The 23,640-nt window shown below is 48.6% G+C and overlaps 2 protein-coding genes across 19 annotated transcripts in view; one reads left to right on the plus strand and one right to left on the minus strand.

Moving 5' to 3' along the window:
• Nucleotides 1-23,640, plus strand: part of LOC109405099 (unconventional myosin-XVIIIa) — a 1,227,991-nt gene that overhangs the window by 326,838 nt on the left and 877,513 nt on the right. The window lies entirely within an intron of this gene.
• Nucleotides 11,348-18,614, minus strand: LOC134292218 (uncharacterized). Its single transcript, XM_062861192.1, has 2 exons — nt 13,428-18,614; nt 11,348-13,368 (listed from the first exon to the last, which is right to left on the minus strand). Exon 1 carries the CDS (start codon nt 18,612-18,614, stop codon nt 16,680-16,682), a length of 1,935 nt encoding a protein of 644 aa, XP_062717176.1. The 3' UTR covers nt 11,348-13,368; nt 13,428-16,679.

The raw sequence follows: 23,640 nt of genomic DNA on the forward strand, positions 1-23,640 counted from the left end.
GTTGCGTAGTACCGGTTATAGGTCGTCGGGGCGCCGGTGAACCGGAAGTCTACCACCAACCGGAATCGCCGGGCCGACTTCGGCACCTTACTGGTCGGGTTGAAAACATCGGTGTCGAGAGAACTTCCACCGTCGGGGTCTTTCTCTGTCGGAGTAGGCTAGGTCCGTCCACCGCCGGGGACTAGACCGAGTAGACCGCGAAAAAGCACCGGTGCTTGGTCGTCAGGGCGCCTGTGAACCGGAAGCCAGTCTCCAACCGGAATCTCAGAACCGACCTTGGCACCAGCCTGGGAAGTATCGGTAACGGAAGAAGTTTCAGTGTCGGGGAACTCTTCGTCGGATAGGGTAGATCCACCGTCGGGGACTATCCGAGTCGTGCGCGAAAAGCCGGAGTGCTAAATGGCACACGGACGGCATTAGAATAACAAATTTGGTGTATGTTTGTACCAACTGTGTCGCTGAATGGCGATAGGTTAGGTACGAACACAAAAAAGATTAGAATAACAAATTTAGAAGCGACAAAATGTGCATGAGCACAGAAGAAGAAGAGCGCATGAGCGCATTGCCCCCCCTGAAGCAGTCGCATCAGTGGTACCAGGGGGATCGAGGCGACAAGGTGGAGCAGAGTTTTTCCAATCGGTTTTCTCTGCTCGGGAGGTTGGGAGGAAAACACACACACACACACACACACACACACACACACACACACACACACACACACACACACACACACACACACACACACACACACACACACACACACACACACACACACACACACACACACACACACACACACACACACACACACACACACACACACACACACACACACACACACACACACACACACACACACACACACACACACACACACACACACACACACACACACACACACACACACGCGCGTCTTGAAGGCGATGAGGTGCGACGCCAAGCTTGAGGGTCTTGGAGCCGACGTACGCAGTATCAGACGTACTCGTTCGGGCGAAATGATCTTGGAGCTAAAGCGCGAGAAAGATCACAAGGGCGCCGCCTACAAGAGGCTGGCAGAAGAGGTCCTTGGTGATGGAGTGGAGGTGAGGGCTCTTACGCATGAGGCGACTCTGAAGGTCAAAGACCTAGACGAGATCACCGAAGCGGGAGAGCTCGTCACGGCACTGCGGCAACAGTGAGATGTTCAGGTGGCCGCCACAGCCGTCAGGCTGCGGAAGGGGCCAGCAGGGACACAGATAGCTCTGGTTCAGCTACCTGTGGCGGACGTTAAAAAGTCCGTTAAAGTAGGGCGGATAAAGGTGGGCTGGTGCGTATGTCACCTGACATTCCACGAGCCACCAGAGATGTGCTTTAGATGTCTGGAACCAGGATACAAGTCGTGGGACTGCAAAGGCCCCGACAGGCGCAAACTGTGCAGGCGATGCGGCGCTGCAGGTCATAAGGCCCAAAGCTGCACGAGTCCGCCCATCTGCATGATCTGTACCGGGAAATCCTCGAACAACAGACATCCGATGGGTGGTCCAAGGTGCCCGGCCTTCAAGAAAGCCGCAGTGAACAACAAATCACAGTGCAGGTAACGCAGCTGAACCTGAACCACTGTGATGCGGCTCAGCAACTGCTTTGTCAGGCAGTTTCTGAGTGGGAGACGGATATCGCCATCATATCGGACCCATACCGAGTACCCGCCGGCAACGGCAACTGGGTCGCGGATGGGACCAGAAAAATGGCGGCGATATGGACGACGGGTAAATATCCCGTTCAGGAGTTGGTGTCTACTACCTATGAGGGCTTCGTGGTCGCCAAAGTAAACGGGGTCTTCTTCTGCAGCTGTTATGCGCCTCCGCGGTGGCCGATCGAGCAGTTCACGCAAATGCTGGACCGATTAACGACCGTGCTAACAGGGCGAAGGCCGGTGGTAATAGCGGGCGACTTTAATGCCTGGGCCGTGGAATGGGGAAGCCGTTTCACGAACCAGCGGGGTCAGATCCTGTCAGAAACACTGGCCATCTTAGATGTCGACTTGGCTAATGTCGGTACCAAGAGTACCTTTAGTCGAAACGGAGCGGAATCAATTATTGACGTGACTTTTTGTAGTCCTGGCCTAACAAGTAGTTCGAACTGGAGAGTAGATGATGGCTACACTCACAGCGACCACCTGGCGGTTCGCTACAGTATCGACTACAACAACAGCAGACAGCGGATAGAAGAAGAGGCGGCTAGACCAAGGCCAAGCTCTCGTAGGTGGAAGACATCATACTTCGACGAAGAGGTATTTAGGGTCACGGCAGAGCGCGAAACTTAATCGGTTTAGACGGCGACGAGCTGGTAGCGGTGCTCTCACGTGCGTGTGATGCGACCATGCCTAGGCGAGTCCACCCTAGAAATGGGAGGCCACCGGCTTACTGGTGGACCGACGCGATTGCGGACCTGCGCCGCGCCTGCCTACGGGCTAGGCGGCGGATGCAGCGAGCACGATCTGAGGAAGAGCGAAACGAACGGCGGGTGGTGTTCGCCGCTGCAAAAGCCGCGCTCAAGACCGAGATAAGAGCAAGCAAAAAGGCCTGCTTTGAGGGTCTCTGTCAGAGTGCCAATACGAACCCGTGGGGTGACGCCTACAGGATCGTTATGGCCAAGACGAGAGGTGTGATGGCTCCTACAGAGCAATCTCCAGAGATGTTGGAGGGGATCATTGGAGGACTCTTTCCGCGTCATGATCCTAGTCCTTGGCCTCCTTTCGTAGGACAGCCGGGGACTGGGGCTGGCGATGAGGAAAGGGTCACCGATGTGGAACTTGCGGGGATAGCTAGGTCCCTTAGCGTAGGTAAGGCCCCAGGTCCGGATGGAGTTCCGAACCTGGCCTTAAAAGTAGCTATTGCAGAAGCTCCCGAGATGTTCAGGTCTGCTATGCAGAAATGCCTGGACGAGGGAGTTTTCCCAGAAGCTTGGAAGAGGCAGAGCCTGGTACTATTGCCAAAGGCGGGGAAACCACCCGGAGACCCGTCGGCATATAGACCAAGTTGGGCTGCTATTGCCGATACGCTCTTGCGTCTGGGGATACCGGAGTACTTGTACAAGATTCTCGGAAGCTACTTCCAGAATCGCGTACTAGTTTACGACACGGAGGTGGGTCGGAAGTGCTTTCACATAACCTCAGGAGTCCCGCAAGGTTCCATCCTGGGTCCGGTGTTATGGAATGTCATGTACTATGGGGTGTTGAGGTTAGAGTACCCAGTGGGAGTGGTGATTGTCGGATTTGCCGACGATATTACGCTCGAAGTCTACGGTGAAACGATCGAGGAGGTAAAGTTGACTGCCAACCACTCGATCAAGGATGTGGAGGCGTGGATGCGGTCCAGGAAACTTGAGCTGGCTCACCACAAGACAGAGGTGACGGTTGTTAACAACATGCAATCGGCGCAGCAGACGGAGATCAGTGTAGGAGAGTGCACTATCATGTCTAAGCGCAAACACTTGGGCGTGATGATCGACGACAAGCTTACCTTCGGTAGCCACGTCGATCATGCCTGTAAAAGAGCCTCCACAGCTATTGCGGCACTGTCCCGGATGATGTCCAATAGCTCAGCGGTGTACGCCAGTAAGCGCAAGCTTCTGGCTAGTGTTGCTACGTCCATACTTAGGTTTGGCGGCCCGGCGTGGGGTACCGCGCTAAGTACTGAATGCTACCGACGGAAGCTGGAAAGTACTTACAGGCTTATGTGCCTGAGGGTTGCGAGCGCGTACCGTACCGTGTCACACGACGCTCTCTGCGTCATTACTGGTATGGTGCCTATCAGCATTCTTATCAGTGAGGACATGGAGTGCTTCGAAATGCGCGGCACAAGAGGCATACGCAGGACTGTCAGGATGGCCTCTATGGTCAAATTGTAAACCAGTGTGTATGTCTCTATAAGGCCTGAAGAGACGATGTTTTGTTAGAGGGAATTTTGTGCATCCCTAGATTGGCTAGTCGGGCTCTGTAGTCTGTGTGACAAGTCAACGTACAGACTACTACCGCTCTTGAGATGTGGTATTCATTCGTGTGGAATCTGCCCAGCAATCAAGACGCGGTTGGAAAAGGCCGGAGCTCGGCTAGTTTTGATCAATTAGTTTGGAGCCAATAGTGCGAATACTGTTCACATTTCAGAAGTGGGATATTAGCACGTAAAGAAGGCTACGGTTCGCAATTGGTATAAATTATCGTAAGTTGGGAATATCATCCATTATTGGTGAGTATTATTGAACAGTAATCGCTTCAACTGAACATGAGAAAATTCTTGGTGACGTGTTCGCGACAATCGCGTTGTACCGTATATGTGCATATGTATGTGTGAGAGGATTACAGGCAACAGCAGCGCCTGTATTGATTTCCGGTGCACATACGAGGAAAACAACGCATGAACACAAGTGAAGTTTTTGTACCCATATTCCCAGTTATTTTGATCTTATATTGTTGACGAGTGTGCGTGTGTGAGTGGGCGCCCATGAATGTCAAAGAGTGTACGTATTAGAATGTGATGTCGAGTTTGTGAATGAAGGTTGTGTGCGTGACTGGCGGGGCGAGTTGCTGCAACTGCAGAAAAGGCCGCCATTGCTAAAGTTTTCCTGCCGTCGCACGGACGCCACGATAGACGCTCTGCGATTAAATAGAACATTTTGATCGTAAAAAGAACATTTACAGTGCTAGTGGAGCCAGAAAGAAATCTCCGTGCAAAATTCACTGTAAGTTACAAAAATAAACAACCTAATGTGCACGTCCGAAAGAAATTTGTGTGTTAACTTTTTCAGCATTTTGTTGGTATTCCCAGCTACAGCTTCTTCGTTCAATTGATCCAAAACTCGCTTCTGGTTATTGGTAAGTGCTTTATCCGATCTAGTGGGGCATGAATGTATATTTCGACAACTTTCAACAGCAAACAGTCACTATGAATCGATTGCGTGTTGATTATGATCGTCGTCCGAGACGCGCCGCTAATGGAGACGATAATGATGCAGGTCTCGCGATGCGGTCGAATGAGGTGGAGGCCGTCATATCCGAATTTGATCCTGACACCAATCGCGGTCAGTCTGCCGAAGACTGGCTCATCGAAATTGACTCGAGGGCCGAAATTTTCGGCTGGGATCAACGACGAACTCTATTGTACGCCTGCATGCGGCTCAAAGGCCCTGCAAAGTTTTGGTTTGATGGTTGCAAGCAGGAGCTGCGCAATTGGCAGATTTTCCGAGAGAGATTGTTGGAAAATTTCCCGACCGTCGTCGACACCGCTGGAATTCACAAAAGACTTCTCAACCTGAAACGAAAAGCGGACCAATCGGTGGAATCATATTTCCACGAAACAGTGGCTCTGGGTCGAAAGATCAGACTGTCGGATGATTTGATCAAGCATTACCTGATTAAGGGCCTACCATATGCATCGACTCGAGCCGTTATGGCACAGGACCCTGCTGTAACCTTGCCGCAGTTCTTGAACGCGCTCATCCGGGTGGAGCGAGCGACGAAGGATATCGAGAAGCGAGATACTGAAGTTGCTGGGCGATATGGATCCAACAAAACTCCAGGACGGAAATCACTCGATGCCAGGAAGTCGATGGACACCAATCGAGCTGACGCTGCTGTACGCAACGCAACTCCAGCACGAGCGGAACCGCAGCCCGGTCCGTCGAAGACAACCCCATTAAACCAGAAACGCCAATGTTTCATCTGCCGGTCTGAAGAGCATCTAGCACGCAAGTGTCCGCAACGCAAGGATTTTCGTTCCGAGGTGGTATGCAACCGCGCCACCATGTAAATAAAGTGGTTTATTCAAAGATTGCTACTATTAAAGGCGTACAGGTCACTGCTTTCGTGGATTTAGGTAGTGAGAGAACTCTTTTGAAAGAACAAACTGCGAAAATGTTGGCGTTGGATATAGAAAACGAGAAGTCATTGCTGAAGGGATTCGCCGGTGGAGTATGCACAACAATTGGAGCAGTAACAGAAAAAATTGAAATGGACGGATACGTGAATAAGCTCAGGATTTTGGTAGTTCCCGATAGCGCGATGCAGTATGACTTGCTGGTGGGGGACGATTTCTTTGGTAGAGAAGGAGTGAGTGTAGTGAAGACCGCAGACGCACTCGCCATCCAATGTGACAAGCCAGCAGTCCTGAGTGTAGAAGCATCGAGGAACCATATCACTACAGTGCCATTAAAAATCGACGATTTGAATGTTGGACCGTCTTCGGAAAACGCGAAAATGCAACTGGTGACCCTTGTGAATCGATATCGCTCCTGTTTCGCAGTAAACCTGAGGGAGATTGGTTATACGGATATTGAAACAATGCACATTTCGCTTAAAGAGGATAAGGTGGTTAGACATGTCCCTTACAGGGTGGCATACGGACAACGAAAATATTTGCAGGATGAAATAAAAGACCTGCTGGAGAATGACATTATAGAGGTTTCAACATCCGAGTATGCTAGCCCAGTAGTAATCGTACCAAAACGGACTGGTGGCCATCGAATGTGCGTGGATTACCGTATGCTCAACTCTATCATCCAAAAGGAATATTTCCCCACCAACCTCGTTGAGGAAGAGATCAACAACTTGAGTGGTAAGCGTGTGTTCACTTTATTGGATATGATGAACGGCTATTTCCAAATCGGCGTTGCTGAAGATTCACGGAGATACACTGCCTTTGTTACGCCGGACGGACAATACCAATTCAAGCGTGTACCTTTTGGCCTTTCCAACTCTGTCAGCGACGCTATCGTCATCAAGACCGAACAGTCGAAATACTCGGACGTCTTGAAGGCGATGAGGTGCGACGCCAAGCTTGAGGGTCTTGGAGCCGACGTACGCAGTATCAGACGTACTCGTACGGGCGAAATGATCCTGGAGCTTAAGCGCGAGAAGGATCACAAGGGCGCCGCCTACAAGAGGCTGGCAGAAGAGGTCCTTGGTGATGGAGTGGAGGTGAGGGCTCTTACGCATGAGGCGACTCTGAAGGTCAAAGACCTAGACGAGATCACCGAAGCGGAAGAGCTCGTCACGGCACTGCGGCAACAGTGCGATGTTCAGGTGGCCGCCACAGCCGTCAGGCTGCGGAAGGGGCCAGCAGGGACACAGATAGCTCTGGTTCAGCTACCTGTGGCGGACGTTAAAAAGTCCGTTAAAGTAGGGCGGATAAAGGTGGGCTGGTGTGTATGTCACCTGACATTCCACGAGCCACCAGAGGTTTGCTTCAGGTGTCTGGAACCAGGACACAAGTCGTGGGACTGCAAAGGCCCCGACAGGCGCAAACTGTGTAGGCGATGCGGCGCTGAAGGTCATAAGGCCCAAAGCTGCACGAGTCCGCCCATCTGCATGATCTGTACCGGGAAAACCTCGAAAAACAGACATGCGATGGGTGGTCCAGGGTGCCCGGCCTTTAAGAAAGCCGCAGTGAACAACAAATCACAGTGCAGGTAACGCAGCTGAACCTGAACCACTGTGATGCGGCTCAGCAACTGCTTTGTCAGGCAGTTTCTGAGTGGGAGACGGATATCGCCATCATATCGGACCCATACCGAGTACCCGCCGGCAACGGCAACTGGGTCGCGGATGGGACCAGAAAAATGGCGGCGATATGGACGACGGGTAAATACCCCGTTCAGGAGTTGGTGTCTACTACCTATGAGGGCTTCGTGGTCGCCAAAGTAAACGGGGTCTTCTTCTGTAGCTGTTATGCGCCTCCGCGGTGGCCGATCGAGCAGTTCACGCAAATGCTGGACCGCTTAACGACCGTGCTAACAGGGCGAAGGCCGGTGGTAATAGCGGGCGACTTTAATGCCTGGGCCGTGGAATGGGGAAGCCGTTTCACGAACCAGCGGGGTCAGATCCTGCTAGAAACACTGGCCATCTTAGATGTCGACTTGGCTAATGTCGGTACCAAGAGTACCTTTAGTCGAAACGGAGCGGAGTCAATTATTGACGTGACCTTTTGTAGTCCTGGCCTAACAAGTAGTTCGAACTGGAGAGTAGATGATGGCTACACTCACAGCGACCACCTGGCGGTTCGCTACAGTATCGACTACAATAACAGCAGACAGCGGATAGAAGAAGAGGCGGCTAGGCCAAGGCCAAGCCCTCGCAGGTGGAAGACATCATACTTCGACGAAGGGGTATTTAGGGAGGCGCTCCGCCGTGAGCGAAACTTAATCGGTTTAGACGGCGACGAGCTGGTAGCGGTGCTCTCACGTGCGTGTGATGCGACCATGCCTAGGCGAGTCCACCCTAGAAATGGGAGGCCACCGGCTTACTGGTGGACCGACGCGATTGCGGACCTGCGCCGCGCCTGCCTACGGGCTAGGCGGCGGATGCAGCGAGCACGATCAGAGGAAGAGCGAAACGAACGGCGGGTGGTGTTCGCCGCTGCAAAAGCCGCGCTTAAGACCGAGATAAGAGCAAGCAAAAAGGCCTGCTTTGAGGGTCTCTGTCAAAGTGCCAATACGAACCCGTGGGGTGACGCCTACAGGATCGTTATGGCCAAGACGAGAGGTGTGATGGCTCCTACAGAGCAATCTCCAGAGATGTTGGAGGGGATCATTGGAGGACTTTTTCCGCGTCATGATCCTAGTCCTTGGCCTCCTTTCGTAGGACAGCCGGGGACTGGGGCTGGCGATGAGGAGAGGGTCACCGATGTGGAACTTGCGGGGATAGCTAAGTCCCTTAGCGTAGGTAAGGCCCCAGGTCCGGACGGAGTTCCGAACCTGGCCTTAAAAGTAGCTATTGCAGAGGCTCCCGAGATGTTCAGGTCTGCTATGCAGAAATGCCTGGACGAGGGAGTTTTCCCAGAAGCTTGGAAGAGGCAGAGCCTGGTACTATTGCCAAAGGCGGGGAAACCACCCGGAGACCCGTCGGCATATAGACCAATATGCTTGATTGACACGGCGGGGAAGGTGCTCGAAAAGATCATCCTCAATAGAATGTTGCGGTTCACCGAGGGCGAAAATGGTCTTTCGAGTAACCAGTACGGCTTCCGGAAGGGGAGGTCCACCGTAGACGCTATCTTGTCGGTTACAAAAACCGCCGAGAAAGCACTCGAGCCTAAGAGGAGGGGAATTCGCTTTTGCGCGGTAGTGACTCTGGATGTAAGGAATGCGTTTAATAGCGCTAGCTGGTCTGCTATTGCCGATGCGCTCTTGCGTCTGGGGATACCGGAGTACCTGTACAAGATTCTCGGAAGTTACTTTCAGAATCGTGTACTAGTCTACGACACGGAGGTGGGTCGGAAGTGCTTTCACATAACCTCAGGAGTCCCGCAAGGTTCCATCCTGGGTCCGGTGTTATGGAATGTCATGTACGACGAGGTGTTGAGGTTAGAGTATCCAGTGGGAGTGGTGATTGTCGGATTTGCCGACGACATTACGCTCGAAGTCTACGGTGAAACGATCGAGGAGGTAAAGTTGACTACCAACCACTCGATCAAGGTTGTGGAGGCGTGGATGCGGTCCAGGAAACTGGAGCTGGCTCACCACAAGACAGAGGTGACGGTTGTTAACAACCTGAAGTCGGAGCAGCAGACGGAGATCAGTGTAGGAGACTGTACTATCCTGTCAAAGCGCTCCGTCAAACACTTGGGCGTGATGATCGACGATAAGCTTACCTTCGGTAGCCACGTCGATTATGCCTGTAAAAGAGCCTCCACAGCTATTGCGGCACTGTCCCGGATGATGTCCAATAGCTCTGCGGTGTACGCCAGTAAGCGCAAGCTTCTGGCTAGTGTTGCTACATCCATACTTAGGTATGGCGGCCCGGCGTGGGGCACCGCGCTAAGTACTAAATGCTACCGACGGAAGCTGGAAAGTACTTACAGGCTTATGTGCCTGAGGGTTGCGAGCGCGTACCGTACCGTGTCACACGACGCTCTCTGCGTCATTACTGGTATGGTGCCTATCAGCATTCTTATCAGTGAGGACATGGAGTGCTTCGAAATGCGCGGCACAAGAGGCATACGCAGGACTGTCAGGATGGCCTCTATGGTCAAATGGCAGCGCGCGTGGGACAGTTCCACCAAAGGAAGGTGGACCTATAGGTTGATACCGAGGGTAGATAGTTGGATTAATAGGCGCCATGGGGAAGTTTCATTCCACCTGACACAGGTCCTTACAGGTCATGGTTGCTTCCGACAGTATCTACACCGTTTCGGGCATGCGGATTCTCCCGAATGCCCAGTGTGCAATGGTTTAGAGGAAACGGCGGAACACGTTTTGTTCGTGTGCCCGCGTTTTCGCACAATGCGTGACCGCATGCTTGCCACATGCGGGGAGGACACAACTCCGGACAACTTGGTCCAGAGGATGTGTAGGGATGAGTTTGGCTGGAACGCCGTTTCAACGGCTATTACCCACATCGTCTGGGAGCTACAGAGGAGGTGGCGCGTGGACTCGGAGAATGGCTAGTCCAGATGCAGTACAAGAGGTGGTCCAGGGGTTCGGAGTCGGCTTCGTAGGTCATACCGGTGCCCTGCGGTCGAGATCGACCCTTACAACGATTAAGTGGCCGCGGAGAGGAAGTCCCGGTAGCGGTGCTGTCGTGGCGTCGGTCTACTGGGTTGGATCCAAGCCCGCGGTTGGAAAGGGGTCCCCGGCAAGGGTCGGGGCAGGTGGAGACCCTGCCGTCAGCAACCTACGGATGCATCTGATAGGGCCTGAAGGGTAGTGATACCCTTCCTTTGCGGGCAGGTCAGATCGGGTTGCATGTGGGCATCAGTTCTTGATGTCCGCTCAGCAGTAGGGCGCGGGCGGGGTTGACTCTGCCCGCCTTCCGAGGACAAAGGGAGTGGCGAGGACCACTCGGGAAACTGGCTAAGCGCCAGCATGCTACCGTGATGGACTCTCCAAAGCGAGTCATCGATGTTCGTTGCTGCAGGCTACGCAGCTAACCTTGTGGGTGCGATGTGCACTAGCCCCTCTCTGAAGCAATACCTTCTTGGTGGTTCCGGAGAGACGTAGGGTTTGGCGACCATAGGAATGGTTTAGTGGGTACGAGGAGAGAGTAGTCCTGGATTTTACTTTTGTTGTAGAAGACGGCCTGTCAGACCTACACTACCCTAACCTTCTGTTAGGGTGTCTGTTGAGCAGATTATCCCCCTATGGTTTAGAAGGAAAAAAAAAAAAAAAAAAAAAACTCTGTCAGCGTATTTTGTCGAACGATGAGCAAAATTATTGAACCGTTGAAAGAAGAGGGCATTTCATTTTACTTCGACGATGTACTGATTGCCACTGAGACGGAGCAGGAAAATTTGGATCTGCTGAAACGATTTCTCATCGAAGTGTCAAAGTCCGGGATGACGCTCAAGGTCGGTAAGTGTGAATTTTTCAAAACATCTTTGGAATACTTGGGCCATGTCGTCACGGAAGGATGCGTGTCACCTGGACAAAGCAAAACTGAGGCTGTAGATAAGTTTCCTGTCCCCGAAGATGCACGAGGTGTTAGGCAGTTTTTAGGCCTTACGGGATATTTCCGCCGTTTTGTACAAAATTACGGTCAAATAGCGGCTCCACTCACGAGGCTTACAGGAAAGGTTCCTTTTGTTTGGGGAAAAGCTGAACAGATTGCATTTGAAAGCCTTAAATTTGCCTTGACTAGACGACCAGTATTAGCTCTTTATGACCCTTCTCTCGAACACGAAGTTCACTGTGACGCAAGCAGTTTCGGGTTGGCAGGGATTCTCATACAAGTCAACGAGAGAAGTGAGGCTCAGCCCGTAATGTATTACAGCAGAGCTACGTCAGACCCGGAATCTCGACACCACAGCTACGAGTTGGAGGTTTTGGCAGTGGTTGAAAGTTTGAAAAAGTTTCGCTACTACTTGCTCAATAAGCACTTCACCGTTTATACCGACTGCCAGTCCTTGGCTTTAACGCGTGCCAAGAAGGAACTTAATCCTCGCATTGCTCGTTGGTGGCTGACTATTCAAGAGTTCTCCTTTGATTTGAAGTTCCGATCTGGTCGGCAAATGAATCATGTCGATAGTCTTAGCCGTAATGTAATACGTCGTGCTGGAGAAGTTGAACGCGTTATGGCAATAGCTGTCGATAGCTTCGATTGGGTAGCAGCACTGCAACTCCAAGATGGTAAAATCTGTAAGGTGAAAAAAATGCTTGAGGGATTATTAACGCCAGAAAAGGATATAATCAAGAGCTACAAAGAAGCGAACGGTCGCATTTTCCGTGTAACACCAAATGGCCTGAAATTCGTTGTTCCAACGAAGGTGCGTTTTCATGTCGTCAAGTCATTGCACGACGATATGGGGCATCCCGGAATAGATAAAACAACCGAGTTAGTGAATCAGGACTTCTGGTTCGAGAATATGAACGCTTTCATCAGGCAGTATGTGAAATGTTGTATTGAGTGCGCAGCAAACAAGCGAGGACTCGACGAAACTCGGATTACAATACACACTCACCTAAAGCAGCCTATTCCTTTCTGGGTAATCCATGCTGACTACTGTGGTCCTTTTCCGAAAAGTAAGAGGCAGAACACGCAGGTTCTCGGTATCATCGATGCTTTCACAAGATTCATTATTTTGCGCCCTACGAAGACTTGCAGTACGTCTGGAGTAATTTCGGTTCTGAAGGAAATTTCACAGTACTTCGGAACCCCGAAGGTACTTGTGACCGACAGAGGAGCTGCTTTCATGGCGAAAACGTTTGCTGAATTTTGTGAGGAAAGGGATATTAAGCACTCACCAGTAGCAGCCAAAACACCAAGAGGAAACGGACAGATAGAAAGGTGCTTTCAGTACGTCACCAACGCGTTGAAATGTTTTTCCATGGATACGGACGAGCGTGATTGGGATTTGAATCTACCAGCTATTCAGTGGGCCATGAACACAATGAAAAACCGAACTACTGGGGAGAGTCCGCAAGTTCTACTGTTCGGATACCGCCCGAGAAATGTATTGAGCAACAAACTCCTCAATGCATTACATGATGAAGCAGATCTTGTTGAAGAAAAGGAGCTTCTTCCGGAATTAAGACAAAAGGCTCTTGAGAGAATGACCCGCAACTCTGAACAACAAGCTGAACGTTATAACGCTACTCACAAGGCCCCCCAATCCTACAACGTAGGCGACTTGGTACTTTTGCGATACGAACCTCCAGCAGATGGTGGTTCTAGGAAGCTGATGCCACGATATCGTGGACCATACGTGATTGATAAGGTTCTAGATGCCGACCGGTACGTGGTCAAGGATACGCCAGCTACTCAAGTAACGCAAAAACCGTTCGAATCCGTATATGCAGCCGACAAGATTAAGTTGTGGGGCCAGCCCCCGGAAGACAATTTCCCTGATGTCGAGGAAGACGATGACGAAATCAACGAACATTGAATCAGGTATGTTCCGGCTAAAAAAAAAACGAATAATAAGATTGAAATGTAATCGTTTATAATTTTTTTAGTTTACAGATTTGAAACAATTCTTGAGAACCTCCCGAACAATTGAATTGAATTAGACGTTTTGGAAGGATGTCAATAAATAAAATCGTTTCTGTGAAAGTAAATGTAATGTGTCTTTAATAATTCCATGCCTGCTTTGACTAGAAATTGATCGTGCCGTGTGAGAAATGTGGTACTCGAGATTAAAAAGGTTTAATAATGATTATGGAACAGATTTCTTAGTAAATGTCATGCGTGGAAGAAAGTGGTTTCCAATGTTATCATTAAGTGGTTCAAACATTCTGCATACAACGACACTTTAGTATCGGTTCTTTGAGAGTTATTAAAAAGTTGTTGACAAAAACTACTTAAGTAAACAGTAACGGTTCTTTGAGAGTTACTTATAAACGTTGCTTATAATGGTCATGCTATTTATGACCCAATAAAGTCAATTAGTAACGGTGCTTTGAGAGTTACTAAGTTTACAGATAACGGAGCATGATGAGTTGTCTGTTAGATATAAAATCCTTTAAGCTGATTAAGGCTTCAGTAGGGCCTATCTCCGGGGCCGAGATAAGCAGGATGGCCGAATGTAAACCAGTGTGTATGTCTCTATAAGGCCTGAAGAGACGATGTTTTGTTAGAGGGAATTTTGTGCATCCCTAGATTGGCTAGTCGGGCTCTGTAGTCTGTGTGACAAGTCAACGTACAGACTACTACCGCTCTTGAGATGTGGTATTCATTCGTGTGGAATCTGCCCAGCAATCAAGACGCGGTTGGAAAAGGCCGGAGCTCGGCTAGTTTTGATCAATTAGTTTGGAGCCAATAGTGCGAATACTGTTCACAAAATGGCAGCGCGCGTGGGACAGTTCCACCAAAGGAAGGTGGATCCATAGGTTGATACCGAGGGTAGATAGTTGGATTAATAGGCGCCATGGGGAAGTTACATTCCACCTGACACAGGTCCTTACAGGCCATGGTTGCTTCCGACAGTATCTACACCGTTTCGGGCATTCGAACTCTCCCGAATGCCCAGTGTGCAATGGTTTAGAGGAAACGGCGGAACACGTTTTGTTCGTGTGCCCGCGTTTTCGCACAATGCGTGACCGCATGCTTGCCACATGCGGGGAGGACACAACTCCGGACAACTTGGTCCAGAGAATGTGTAGGGATGAGATTAGCTGGAATGCCGTTTCAGCGGCTATCACCCATATCGTCTGGAAGCTACAGAAGAGGTGGCGCGTGGACTCGGAGAATGGCTAGTCCAGATGCAGTACAAGAGGTGGTCCAGGGGTTCGGAGTCGGCTTCGTAGGTCATACCGGTGCCCTGCGGTCGAGAACGACCCTTACAGCGATTAAGTGGCCGCGGAGAGGAAGTCCCGGTAGCGGTACTGTCGTGGCGTCAGTCTACTGGGTTGAATCTGAGCCCACGGTTGGAAAGGGGTCCCCGGCAAGGGTCGGGGTAGGTGAGACCCTGCTGTCTGCAACCTACGGATGCATCTGATAGGGCCTGAAGGGTAGTGATACACTTCCTTACGGGCAGGTCAGATCGGGTTGCATGTGGGCATCAGTTCTTGATGTCCGCTCAGCAGTAGGGCGCGGGCGGGGTTGACCCTGCCCGCCTTCCGAGGACAAAGGGAGTGGCGAGGACCACTCGGGAAACTGGTTAAGCGCCAGCATGCTACCGTGATGGACTCTCCAGAGCGAGTCATCGATGTTCGTTGCTGCTAGGCTACGGCAGCTAACCTTGAGGGTGCGATATGCACTAGCCCCTCTCTGAAGCAATACCTTCTTGGTGGTTCCGGAGAGACGTAGGGTTTGGCGACCATAGGAATGTGTTTTAGTGGGTCGAGGAGAGAGTAGTTCTGGCTTCTACTAGTGTTGTAGAAGACGGCCTTAACCCCACACTACCCTAACCTTCCTGTTAAGGTGTCTGATGAGCAGATTTATCCCGCTTTGGGTTAAGAAGGAAAAAAACACACACACACACACACACACACACACACACACACACACACACACACACACACACACACACACACACACACACACACACACACACACACACACACACACACACACACACACACACACACACACACACACACACACACACACACACACAGAAATTTGCTCAGTTCGTCGAGCTGAGTTGATTGGTATATGAGACTCGGCCCTGCGGGCCTCGGATCGAAAGTCGGTTTTTCGAGCGGTATTTATATCCTTCTTATGGGTGTAAGAAGGGTAAAAATAATAAATAGTGTAGAAAAGTACACCAAATCTTGATCCTGAAATGTTCCTGCATTTAAACAAACCAGGCTGGAAAATAGCAAGATCAAAACTTGATATGGTAGATCTCACACCGTAACGCACCATTCCAAGGTTATCTACCCACGTTACGGGTTGTCGGCTTCAACGATCCATTATATTTACATTGCATTTGCATTTGCATTACAGTTGCATATAAAACTTAAAATAAGGAAAAGGGGATGTGGTAGAGTTTCAATTAATATTCGTTTAAATTTCGTGCGCGTCTCGTGCACACCTTTACTGGTTTCAGCCTACACACTTTATTGTGCATATCCTCAGTCTCTCTGCTACCATGCACCTGGACAGATCATTTTCCTCCGCAGCGCGCGTGGTATTAGCCATGGTCCTTTTAGGTCGTTATCACAATTACTATAACAAACAGTCGAAATATTTCGAAATATTGCAAATCATTTCGGTTGCATTATGAATCATAATGTAATGTAGTTGATTGATATACAACCCGAGATTCCTCGGAGCTTGGAAAACTTTGGCGGTTTTTTCGATGATATTGATGGGAATGATAATATTCTAGTGAATATTTCCTGCCGATGAAACAATGTTTGATCCTAAATTTTGAAGCGTGTTCGTGAAGTTCGGTGTTCTTGAAGCAAAGTCGTTTTCTATGTTTCAGGACAGCTCAAGCTAAAAGGTTTATTTATTAATTCATGTTCTGATTCAATGCATCGCTACTTACAATTTAGTGGCCGAACAAGTGTTTCGACGAACAAAGTTTTAGTTTAGGGTATCCAATAATAATCTATAAATGAAAAGTTAATACGTAGAAGCAATAATAATTCAACTAATCTTACATTTTATACAGCTATCCACGCAAATTTATCATTTTATAAAGAAGTGATGTTTTCCAAATACTGTACAATTCAGGAATAATAAATCTATTTTGTTTAGTGACATTAATCTATTCGTCTCTCCCTTTCCTGACATTCGCTCATTGGGTCATCATTTTAGCTGTTCAACCGAGGGGCTTGCTGCTGGTGACATCCTCCCCCGCATGTCGCACTTGGTTACGTGCGTCATCCTCTGTGGAGCCACCATCCTCTGGTTCAATATCCAATATCGCCAGTTTAGCGACTGCTCTTCTCAGGACTCCGCTTGGTGTAGAAACATCTGCTTGACGTACTATTCCGTCTTTTCCAGGATATGTGCGTACCACACGACCTCTCACCCATTTATTCCTGATCCGCTCATCAGCAATAATCACCAATGCACCTTCACTGATCGGGCGAACATCTTGAAACCATTTCGTCCTTCTTGTAATCATCGGAAGATATTCGGTGATCCATCTTTGCCAAATTTTGTCCAAAGTTTTCTGCACAGAGTTCCAACTATTCCGCACAGATTTTCCGTCACATACAAGACTTTTGATTGGTTGCTGCACAACAGTCGAACAGAGTAACAAAAAAAGATTTGGAGTGCTAGCTTCTTCATCCGACGTTTGCAGAGAGACGAAAGTAAGTGGACGAGAGTTGATCATCATTTCCGCCTCCGCGAAAAGTGTCTCTAGTGACTCGTCGTCAAGCTTATCATCGACTGGAACCGCAGCTAGGGCTACTTTGATCGACCTCACCATTCGTTCCCAGCATCCTCCCATATGCGGCGCTGAGGGCGGGTTGAATCGCCACTGTGTGTAGCCATCTGTGAACGCACTGCCAAGCTCTGTACTGATTTCTCGAATTTCGTTGTGTAACTCTCGGCTTACTCCGACAAAATTCGTTCCATTATCGGAATAAATCTCTTGAGGCGCTCCACGTCTGGCAATAAACCTACGAATTGCCTTCTTACAGGAATCAGCAGTTAAGCTTCTCGCGACCTCTATGTGAACTGCTCTAATGGTCAAGCATGTAAACACAACTCCCCAACGTTTCACCGCGCTCCGTCCAAGCTTCACCAAATAGGGTCCGAAATAGTCGATTCCGATAAACGTAAAAGCACGAACGTATGCGGTTAACCTTACTCGAGGTAAAGGTGCCATTTTTGGTACCACGGGTGTACACTTGTAGACTCGGCACCATATACACCGGGTTTTTGTCTTACACAAGCATGTTCGTAGTTTCACAATGTAAAATCTTTGACGTATCTCGTTTAACACAGTCTCGTAGTTGGCGTGTCGGTTTTTTTGATGATACCAATCTAGAAGGAGCTCCGTAACACGATGTTCTCGAGGTAATATAATTGGAAATTTTGCATCGAATGATAAGTATTCGAATGATAAGTATTCGGTTAACCTTACTCGAGGTAAAGGTGCCATTTTTGGTACCACGGGTGTACACTTGAAGACTCGGCACCATATACACCGGGTTTTTGTCTTACACAAGCATGTTCGTAGTTTCACAATGTAAAATCTTTGACGTATCTCGTTTAACACAGTCTCGTCGTTGGCGTGTCGGTATTTTTGATGATACCAATCTAGAAGGAGCTCCGTAACACGATGTTCTCGAGGTAATATAATTGGAAATTTTGCATCGAATGATAAGTATTCTGCCGCATCAATCCGGCCATCAACCCGAGGAACTCCTCGATCATCGATAATCGGTGGTAGTTTTGCTAACTTGCTGGAGCTCTCAAGCGTTTTCTTCTTCGTTTCGTGTTGTTTATTGTGGTTCATCACGGCTACTTCATCGGGAAAACTTTCTGATTGGACTAGAATCCATAGCGATTTCTCCGCATCCTGTAACTCTTCTCTGCCCAATTGCCTTCCAAGTTTTCGAGAAGAACCATGTACAGTTTTACGTAGGTTTCCGACATATCGTAGAACATACGCTAGGCATCTCTTAAGACGCTCAAATTTGGAAAAGCGATTGAATTGTATCATTGGTTTAACGACGAAGTGTGAGCAAACAAAAGATGGTCTCAGCTCTTCGTTGGTTGCGTCCACTTGCTCCTCCATCCAGTCACCATCTAGTTCGTAAAGAAATGTGGGTCCTCGATACCAGCGGCTTCCAGGATTGATCGATGGGCCTTTACCCCATTTTGTTGCTTCATCAGCTACGTTTTGTCTCGTGCCGCCATCAGTTCTAACCGAGGTATGAGAGTGCTTGTAACGGAGCAACTTTAGTTTTCGATGCGACAAGTGAACATCTTACTTCTCCTTGATCTATGATCTGAAAGTAGGCAACTGCTGCGTAGGATTCTTCGCTCGCGTCAACAAAAATATGAAGCTGGAGGGAATCGTAGCTGTGTCTATCGTATCCCGGAAAGTAACAACGGCTAACTTTAATCTTATTCATCTCCTGTAAGGCGTTTATCCATTCTTTCCACCGGCAGAATATTTGGTTAGGAATTTTGTCATCCCATGCTAGGTTTTCTCGCCTTTCCCTGTATGATGAATGCAGCCACCAACCCAAGTGGATCGTAGAGACTCATTACGACGCTGAGTAGTTGACGTTTACTAGGAACGATGTCCTCGTACAACATCCGTTGTATATCTTCCCGTAAGCACAGATGGAAAGAGAAGCAATCCTCTTCGGGTAACCAGATCATTCCCAAAAGTTTTTCAAATGTACATTCCTTGGCCACAGAAAACTGTTTCATTGCCGTTGGTTGCGTTTCTCCAATCTGTTCGAGAACTTCCATCTTGTTGGAGGTCCAGTTGCGAATGAAGAAATCGGCCTTCCCGTGAACTTCTGCTACATCGTTAGCTAGTTGCACCGCTTCTTCAATGGAGTCGACGCTGTCGAGATAATCAGCGACATAGTGTTTTTTGATGATTGCCTCTGATGCCCTGGGGAAGTCTCTCTGATGTTCCAATGCATTTTTGTTTTTGACAAATTGCGATTGGGTGGGCGAACAAGTTGTTCCAAAGACAGCTACATTAGTCACCATAGTTTTGATTGGTTGATCAGCTGTGTCCCACCACAGAAACAGAAGAGCGCAACGATCAATAGGTCGGATGAGAATTTGTAAGAACATTTCCATGATGTCCGCCGATATCGCCACTTCACGCTCTCGGAATTGGAACAAAACTGCTAGTAACGGCGTTAGTAGATCCGGCCCCGTCAACAGGTGATCATTTAACGACACACCATCTACTTGAGCAGCTGCATCCCAAATTAGGCGAACCTTGCCAGGTTTATTGTGATTCGTCACGACACCCAGAGGTGGATACCACGTACTCGATGTAATTGCTTCTCCACAACAAGCCCGTTTCAAACTTGTCACAATCAGTCCGAGTAGTGGTTTCCTCCAAAATCTGCCTGGCTCGCTGCTCTTCGAGTCCTTCTTGGTTCGGTGCCGCCGCTATGCCAAGACTTTCTAATGAGAAGAACTCGCGAACGCATTCATGAAGGTCCTCTGAAGACGTCCGAGTGCAGATATGCATTTGACGATGCTGCAGCTGCTGTTCCCCTCCGAAGGCACCGCACCATACACTGCCCAACCGATGCGGGTTTTAGTTGCGATTGGCTCTCGCATACGACCCTCTCGTAGCTTTAGCGTTGACAGGAGATGCGCTTTGTCGATTCCAATCAGTATTCCTGGAGTAGCTGACTGAAAGCTTTGGATCGGTAGTTTCTTCAAATATTTAAATTGGTCCGCAAGTTGCTCGAAATTCAACGACTGCTCGGGTAGTCCTAGTCCATCAACGGTATACGCTTCACCCACTTTGTACCGTTTGTTGCTACCCAATGCCGAAATCTCCATCTGAACCATCTGAGCGTCTGATTTTTTTTTTGTTGATTCCGCTAGTCCATTGAATGCACAGAGATTCCGTTCGACCATCCAATCCCAGAGTATCAGCAATGGAATTTTTTATTAGAGTAACGGAAGATCCAACGTCAAGGAAAACAAATGTATTAACCCTTCCGCATTTTCCATAAAGCGTTACAGGAAGAACTCGGAAGAGTACTGACGCGGCTGGTTTCTGATGGATGGTGACTGTAGCATTGGCACCTCGCTCTGTTTCCTTTGGATCCGTGATTGAATCGCAGTGCAGCAAACGATGATGCAGCTTCTGGCAACCGTTGACACCGCATACTTCTCCCTTACATGGCCAGCGCAAGTGTGGAATTAAACATCGTCGACAAAGTTTAAACTCTTTCACCATGTTCCAACGAGCATCTAAACTGAGTGCCTTGAATTTTGAACAGTGTGCTGCTTGATGATCTTGAGCTTTACAGGCAGGACACGGGATCAGTTCTTCAGCTTTTCCTACTCTAACATCAGTCGCTTCGTCCTTTTTTGCAGTATACGGTGTAGACTCAGGCTCGCCTCGTTCCATGGTCGTATGGGCGTTTATATAAGCCTTCTCCTTGAGCTTTAGTCTGTCATCCTTTACTACCTTCTGATGAACACTGGCCAGTGTGACGCTGCTACTGAACACGTCCAGATCTACTGCCGATAACTGCTGTTGATACAAGGCCCAGTTGAATTTAACATTCGCAGGTAACTTGTCAACTAGCTCTTGAAAAAAAGCAGGATTTGACAAGTGCCAGTTCAGTCCGACGGCCTTCAGATGCGCACACAGATTTTGCACAACTAGTCCAAAGGATATTAATGTTTCCAGACGTTCCGGTTTCGGTGGTGGAGTAGCCCGAACTTTCTCAATCATAATGTGGACGATTTGCTCTGGCCGTCCAAACAGGATCTGCAATGTTGATAGCACCTGCGGAACCGTGGATGGATGTAACAAGAAGTTGTTTACTGCCTCTTTTGCAGGTCCTTGCAAAGCTCGCTGAAGTCGCAGCAAAAATTCGTTCCATTATCGGAATAAATCTCTTGAGGCGCTCCACGTCTGGCAATAAACCTACGAATTGCCTTCTTACAGGAATCAGCAGTTAAGCTTCTCGCGACCTCTATGTGAACTGCTCTAATGGTCAAGCATGTAAACACAACTCCCCAACGTTTCACCGCGCTCCGTCCAAGCTTCACCAAATAGGGTCCGAAATAGTCGATTCCGATAAACGTAAAAGCACGAACGTATGCGGTTAACCTTACTCGAGGTAAAGGTGCCATTTTTGGTACCACGGGTGTACACTTGTAGACTCGGCACCATATACACCGGGTTTTTGTCTTACACAAGCATGTTCGTAGTTTCACAATGTAAAATCTTTGACGTATCTCGTTTAACACAGTCTCGTAGTTGGCGTGTCGGTTTTTTTGATGATACCAATCTAGAAGGAGCTCCGTAACACGATGTTCTCGAGGTAATATAATTGGAAATTTTGCATCGAATGATAAGTATTCGAATGATAAGTATTCGGTTAACCTTACTCGAGGTAAAGGTGCCATTTTTGGTACCACGGGTGTACACTTGAAGACTCGGCACCATATACACCGGGTTTTTGTCTTACACAAGCATGTTCGTAGTTTCACAATGTAAAATCTTTGACGTATCTCGTTTAACACAGTCTCGTCGTTGGCGTGTCGGTATTTTTGATGATACCAATCTAGAAGGAGCTCCGTAACACGATGTTCTCGAGGTAATATAATTGGAAATTTTGCATCGAATGATAAGTATTCTGCCGCATCAATCCGGCCATCAACCCGAGGAACTCCTCGATCATCGATAATCGGTGGTAGTTTTGCTAACTTGCTGGAGCTCTCAAGCGTTTTCTTCTTCGTTTCGTGTTGTTTATTGTGGTTCATCACGGCTACTTCATCGGGAAAACTTTCTGATTGGACTAGAATCCATAGCGATTTCTCCGCATCCTGTAACTCTTCTCTGCCCAATTGCCTTCCAAGTTTTCGAGAAGAACCATGTACAGTTTTACGTAGGTTTCCGACATATCGTAGAACATACGCTAGGCATCTCTTAAGACGCTCAAATTTGGAAAAGCGATTGAATTGTATCATTGGTTTAACGACGAAGTGTGAGCAAACAAAAGATGGTCTCAGCTCTTCGTTGGTTGCGTCCACTTGCTCCTCCATCCAGTCACCATCTAGTTCGTAAAGAAATGTGGGTCCTCGATACCAGCGGCTTCCAGGATTGATCGATGGGCCTTTACCCCATTTTGTTGCTTCATCAGCTACGTTTTGTCTCGTGCCGCCATCAGTTCTAACCGAGGTATGAGAGTGCTTGTAACGGAGCAACTTTAGTTTTCGATGCGACAAGTGAACATCTTACTTCTCCTTGATCTATGATCTGAAAGTAGGCAACTGCTGCGTAGGATTCTTCGCTCGCGTCAACAAAAATATGAAGCTGGAGGGAATCGTAGCTGTGTCTATCGTATCCCGGAAAGTAACAACGGCTAACTTTAATCTTATTCATCTCCTGTAAGGCGTTTATCCATTCTTTCCACCGGCAGAATATTTGGTTAGGAATTTTGTCATCCCATGCTAGGTTTTCTCGCCTTTCCCTGTATGATGAATGCAGCCACCAACCCAAGTGGATCGTAGAGACTCATTACGACGCTGAGTAGTTGACGTTTACTAGGAACGATGTCCTCGTACAACATCCGTTGTATATCTTCCCGTAAGCACAGATGGAAAGAGAAGCAATCCTCTTCGGGTAACCAGATCATTCCCAAAAGTTTTTCAAATGTACATTCCTTGGCCACAGAAAACTGTTTCATTGCCGTTGGTTGCGTTTCTCCAATCTGTTCGAGAACTTCCATCTTGTTGGAGGTCCAGTTGCGAATGAAGAAATCGGCCTTCCCGTGAACTTCTGCTACATCGTTAGCTAGTTGCACCGCTTCTTCAATGGAGTCGACGCTGTCGAGATAATCAGCGACATAGTGTTTTTTGATGATTGCCTCTGATGCCCTGGGGAAGTCTCTCTGATGTTCCAATGCATTTTTGTTTTTGACAAATTGCGATTGGGTGGGCGAACAAGTTGTTCCAAAGACAGCTACATTAGTCACCATAGTTTTGATTGGTTGATCAGCTGTGTCCCACCACAGAAACAGAAGAGCGCAACGATCAATAGGTCGGATGAGAATTTGTAAGAACATTTCCATGATGTCCGCCGATATCGCCAC

Source organism: Aedes albopictus, chromosome 3, assembly GCF_035046485.1.
Source record: "Aedes albopictus strain Foshan chromosome 3, AalbF5, whole genome shotgun sequence".
Lineage (NCBI taxonomy): Eukaryota > Metazoa > Arthropoda > Insecta > Diptera > Culicidae > Aedes > Aedes albopictus.